This window comes from Poecilia reticulata, linkage group LG14, assembly GCF_000633615.1.
Source record: "Poecilia reticulata strain Guanapo linkage group LG14, Guppy_female_1.0+MT, whole genome shotgun sequence".
Lineage (NCBI taxonomy): Eukaryota > Metazoa > Chordata > Actinopteri > Cyprinodontiformes > Poeciliidae > Poecilia > Poecilia reticulata.
In genome coordinates this window covers 4,087,737-4,093,903 of record NC_024344.1, presented here as the reverse complement: position 1 = coordinate 4,093,903, position 6,167 = coordinate 4,087,737, and the positions used below count along the sequence as shown (strand labels likewise).

General features: G+C 38.5%; 1 protein-coding gene across 1 annotated transcript; it reads right to left on the bottom strand.

The window, feature by feature from the left end:
- Positions 1-650: 650 nt before the first annotated feature.
- sumf2 (sulfatase modifying factor 2) lies at positions 651-4,035 on the bottom strand. Its single transcript, XM_008427412.2, has 9 exons — positions 3,860-4,035; positions 3,633-3,780; positions 3,425-3,539; positions 2,758-2,802; positions 2,538-2,688; positions 2,190-2,245; positions 1,603-1,687; positions 1,352-1,493; positions 651-993 (listed from the first exon to the last, which is right to left on the bottom strand). Exons 1-9 carry the CDS (start codon positions 3,957-3,959, stop codon positions 906-908), a joined length of 930 nt encoding a protein of 309 aa, XP_008425634.1. The 5' UTR covers positions 3,960-4,035; the 3' UTR covers positions 651-905.
- Between the last annotated feature and the right edge of the window lie 2,132 nt (positions 4,036-6,167).

Here is a 6,167-nt window from a genome sequence, read left to right as displayed (position 1 = left end):
TCGGAGAAGCGAAGGATGTTGTAAGGTAAAAATCATAAATGTTTACTTTCTGCATTAAAACCAGGGTTTAACTTCCACATGCATTCCCACTAACGGACATGAAAACTTGAATGTAGGGCTGGTGGTTTCACGTGCAGATAAATGTGTGTGGCTCCATTTAGCAGAAACTGTGCAGACGAGTTTCAGACAGGAACTGTGGAGGTGCAGACTCACCCTGCTCACATGCAACAAGCTGGCTGCTTCATTTACCGGCGGCATGATTGGCAAATATCCACGATTGCTTTTCTGGGATTAACAGGTGTTTACATAACCAGCTTTTATTCTGCTTGTCATGTAAAATTAAAAATAAATCAACACTTCCCTCCGCAGTGACTTTAAACAGCGACTTAATACTTAAACCAAGACCAAAGTTCTCAAAATGAGTCAATTAACATGAGGAAGTGAAGAAAGAGCCAACGGAGGGATTCGGGTTTCTGTGACTAAACTAAAGCCCTGATTTGGTCTCTTGTCACGTAGAAAACTCAACAAAGAGATCTCAGCGTGAAGAGGGAAGAGTCCTCTTTCAGTTGTTCAGTGAATTAATTAATGTTTTTTGTCTCAGGAGACAAGATGTTTCTATGTTGCAAATAAACTTAATTAGAAGCAGTGAGTTTTATTTCTTAAGTGTTTATTTGTTGAATTTGAGTGTAGAAAGAAGTTTCTCCATAGGAGAGATCATAGTTGCTTCTCAAGTGTTCAGACTTCCTGGGGTCCCGTCATGGTGGCCCTCGGTGCGTCGACACAAAACAACTGGACTTCTTCCAAAAACAGTGAAAAGAAATCCACTTCCTCCCTGTCAGCCCTGAATTTAAATCATTCCTTCCATTTACTCTAAATCAAAATAATTAACAATAAACAGTTTGTTGCTAAAGTTCAGCTTTCTCTTTCTGTCCCAAACTGGCTGCACACCTGAAGCTCAGGTTGTCGGAGGCGGAGTCTGGGGTGTTACCCATCCTGAAACACACAACCAGAACCGTCAGTCTGTCTTCACAGCAGCCCTGAGGCATCACAGTTAAAGCTGTTTTACCCCCAAAGACACTTCAGGGGTTGGAGGGCTGTGCATAAGACTGACACAACACCTGTCATGAACATGGAGTCGTCATAGATGTTTACAACTGTTTTCAGGAAGTGTCATTTGGTAAATAACGACATTTTTAATGCAAAGTTACATTAAAAGTGTCAACTTTGCATGAAAAGTGACATTATTTAAAAAACTGCACAGCATTTACAAAACCTCCATCATGTTTATGACGGGTGTTATGTCAGTCTTCTTCAAATAAAATGTTACTGAATAAAAATAAAAGCAACTCACCTGGTTGTGATCCGAGCCTTGTGATTGGCTGAGCCGTCCGCTGTGTCGATCCAAGAGGCGCCGCGTAAAACGTAGGTGGGCTGAGCTGCCGGGAAGCGTGTGGACGTCCACTCCCACGTGTTTCCCATCATGTCGTACAGTCCTGCAGGAGCAGCCAACGTAAAACTAAATACTTATTAACCTTACCTTTTGACTGCAATTATAAAAATACTTTTGGTTTTTGTATTTTAAGTTAGCTAAGGCGCCATTACCGTAACTGTTCTGAGGAGGAAAAGCAGTGACAGACGAGATGCCGTGATATCCGTCCTCCGCAGTGTCTCCGTCTGGAAACTGTCCCTGAAACACACAGGAGGACACAGTTTGTTTTCTGTCTGAAAGAGACAATAATGGAAAAGATAACACATTTTCCTGAACAATAAATTGTCCCAGAAATTATTGCGATAAATGATAAAATTGTCATTTTGAGACCAATTTCAAAAATAAAAAAATAAAAAACATTTAAGAGTGGAACCGGAAAACATTTTAAATATCCAAACAAAACAAAAAGATTAAATTATGAAATCTCTGTAAACAAAATTGTATTACAAAAATATAATAGCCATTCAGATTAGACAAGGAAAACAGGTGAAAGAGGCAGAATAACAACTTCAGAGAAAAATAGCAGAGAAAGGAACGACAGGGAGAGGGAGCATCTCTGTGACAAGATTTGCATTCATTTTAATTCATTATGCAATTAATTTATTTATTGTTTATTGTGACAGGTTTACGTGTTAACTTAAAATAGCAGAGAAGTTAGCATGAATGATTATATTTAAAAAATAAATGAAAACAATCTGACCTGCCACAGGTTGGTCCTGTTAGGCTGGAACTTGTTTCCCCACGGATACGTCCGACCTGGATCACAGAAATCATGGAAGAAAAAGAAACAAGAAAATAATTCAAATAAAAAAAAGTTTTATTCTGTTAAAAAAAAATGTGTCACTGTCACTGTCTAAGAAAAACTGTTAATATAGATTTAAATGTCTGATTAGTGTACTAAACATTAAATCATTATATTTGGATGTTACTTTAATTTTGATAGTGATAAAACTCCTGAAAATGTTTTTTTTTATTAACTTGCTGTGCAGATTAACCAATCAAATGTGGGTCTATTATTTTGTGAGAGTCGATGTTCGGCGCCATTTACCCTGCAGTCCTCCTCGAGCCGCCCACTCCCACTCCTCCTCTGTGGGCAGTCTGTGGCCTTTCCACTTGCAGAACTCCTGCGCATCATTCCAGCTCACATGAACCACCGGGAAGTCCAAACGCTCCAGAATACCTGAACTGGGCCCTGAAGGCTGAGCAGAGACAAGGAGGAGCGAGGCTTAAGGAATGCGCTCAGCGGGAAAGAAAACCGTAAAACTTACCTGTCTCCAAAAGGCTCGTTCTATGGGCAGCCACCAGGGGGCAGACTAGATAGCAGAGAAAGGAAAATAATTTAAAGCTGGGGTGTCCAAAGTGTAATTTGGGGGCCACTTGTAGCCCAATGAATGATTCTGTCTGGCCCCAGACCATAACTCTGGAATGCAGCCTGCAAGCAAAATGCAAATGGACACGACTTTTTTATCCTTTAAAGAAATATTTTCATAGAAAAAATCTAAAAATAAAATGTTGGCTACTTTATTTTATTTTGTTTGTTTGATAAATGCAGCAACAAAAGTAGTAGTTACTCCCATGCTGTTCTTGTTGCTGAGCTTGGACTCTTAACTTAAACAATGATCTTAACTTAAACAAGGTCCTATCCATCTTGTTTATTACTGAGCAGATAACACATTTATAATATCACAAGAAGTTTATTTGTGAAGTTTTATTTTAAATTATTAATTTACCTAGGAATTTGCATCTCTGTGCTGCTCTTTCATTGAGGCACTCTTATTTTTCAGCAGGGTCCACAAAAAAATCATTCAGAGAGCTCCAAACGGCCCCCGGGCCTCACTTTGGACACCCCAAAGACAACAACTGAAGCTGCAAAGTTTGCAAACTTCAGCTTTTGTGTCGCTGGTTGTGTCATTCTGGTCATGTTTTCAGTCTCACCTCTATCCTCTGTGTCACTTTGCTCTTCAGTTCTTCTGAAACAAAGTCCTGAAACACAAAACTCCATCCAAATGTCTCAGCCTCGGTTTTATACTTCTCTGTTCGCACAAAGTCTCTGTTGAGAGCAAAGAGGAACAAAAAAGCTAACTAAACAATGCGTTAAATAGATATATTGTCCATGTGAGTGTCTGGTTTATTGGTATGTTACCTGAACATTGAATTAGTGACCGGATATTTGTCTATTCTGAACGGCAGCACCTCCACCGCCCTGACCGGGGACTCTCCGTCCCTGCTGTCCGCTGCTCTGGTTCCCATCTCCAGCCTTCCTGCGGGGATGTTCACCATCTCCCCAGCGGCTGTCAGAAGGAAACCAGTCCCATTCTGATAAAGGTTTAATCATTTAACATTTATGTGTTTTGTAAAATGAGATCTTACCGAACTCTGGTAGTAAAACAGCAATTAACCAGAAAACGGTTCTAACGTCCATTTTTACAGTTTCTGTCCGCGAGCTGAGGCTAAACTTAAAAACTATCATGAAACTTTAACATTTCACTAATAAACACGGGTTTATTTCCAAAAGCTTTTAAATTTTATTTTGTTGCATTGTTCCTTTTTCTTTTTGTCGGCTCAAAAAAAAAATCTGTGTGACGTGAGAAGCGTTCCGTGTTCAAAGGTTCCGCTTAGGATAAGAAAAACGAACAGTAATTTCAGATGGCTGGAATCTCACTAACTATAGTAAAAGTCTAGAAAAATAAAATATTAGTTGTGTAAAAGTGCACAAAAGTCTATAAAGGCATAATATGACAAAAATAATTAATATTTTCTATAAATACTTTTCATAACCTTATTCCAAATCTGATATATGGACCATAAACACTTATTTAACACTGATATCGTGTATGAAAGTCTATACACCAATATTACATAACCAGTTTATGATGACATACAAAAAGGTGAATCATGTGAAGCAACTTAAAATCTTGCTCTACCTCTAATGTGACATAATCTGGTTGCATAAGTGTCTCACACCCTTAAACTATTATTTATTTAATGATCCCTTTAATTTATATTCAGCATTCAACAGTACATGCCATGTCTCTGCCTTAAAAACTGAACATCACAAGATATTCACATCTCTGTGATCACAGATTTTCTAACAGATAGCTCTGAACTCTGCTTTTGCAAATGTTCTTTCATTTTCAGCTTTAGATTTCTGTCAAAACGGACATTTGTAAACTTTATTTTATATCTCACAGTATGAAACAATCAGCACCACGTTTCACTAAGCAAGGTTCTCTTTTGATGTGGATTCGGTCCCAAACATTATCACTTTACTCATTTTGTCTCGTCTCTTCCTCAATTTTGTAGAAACAGTTTACAAAACAATCTTGCCGCTCCATATTTTCTTCATGCTGCTCATGGAGTTTATTTATAGAAAACTGGTAAGATATATCTTTCTACTGGTTGATATTGTACAATTATGTAATTTTGCTCATTTGTAAACTAAGAGATGAAAAGTGTGAACTCAGGGGGATTCTTAAATTGAATTAAAATGTGATTGTAACTATTTTACATTATTTTGCCAACAGATTTGTAGAAATAATAGAAATAGAAATAACTGCATAGTTATTTTTTGTGAAAATTAACTCATGACATGAAATGATAAATCTTGTATTAGCAGGTTAAAATTTTGAAATTTATATATACAAGTACAGGGATGTGCAAAGTGTCCAGAGGGCCATTTGTGGCCCCTGGATTTTTTGTGGGCTGCACAGTGGCGCAGTTGGCAGAGCTGTTGCCTTGCAGCAAGAAGGTTCTGGGTTCGATTCCCGGCCCCGGTCTTTCTGCATGGAGTTTGCATGTTCTCCCTGTGCATGCGTGGGTTTTCTCTGGGTACTCTAGTTTCCTCCCACAGTCCAAAAACATGACTGTCAGGTTAATTGGCCTCTCAAAAATTGCCCCTAGGTGTGAGGTTGTGTGTCTCTGTGTTGCCCTGAGACAGACTGGCGCCCTGTCCAGGGTGACCCCGCCTCTCGCCCGGTACGCTGGCTGGAGAGGCACCAGCACCTCCCGACCCCACCGAGGGACAAGGGTGCAAGAAAATGGATGGATTTTTTTGTGGCCCCCCACAGCATTTTGAGATTGGTACAAATTTAACCCACCAGCAGATGATTGATGCAGCTGGAGATTTTATTTACTGCCGAGTTAAAATCCTTTTATAACGTTAGATGTGAAAAGCATTTTAATAGTCACAGCTTGGTGTAATTTTTAAGTTGATCATTAGCACGACTTTCACTTAAACCAGACTTTGCACTCAAATGACTTGAAAGTATTTCCAGAGAAAGTGACCCGACCCGTTAATTTCTAGAAATAGACCAAAAAAAAAAAAACTAATTCAATAAAAAGCGACCTTCAAAATCTTTGGAAATTTTTTTTGAGGCAAATATGCAGAACCTTATGCACTTCAATCCACAATAACATGTATTTCCTCCAACGACCTTTTCCTTTTCATTAAAATATTGCACAGCAAATTAAATTTTCAGCAAAAAAAAAAAAAATCAAAATGTTTCACATTTTATGCTTTTAGGCGCCCGACCATTTTGACTTGACAATTTTGGTCGACTTCACAAAAAGGTTGGACACCTTGACTGATAACTTGCAGCAAATCACAAAGACCTGATTCAGTTAGAAACCTCAGACTTCTGAAGTTTTATTTTTATCCTTAAAAGGAACCGAGTTAATT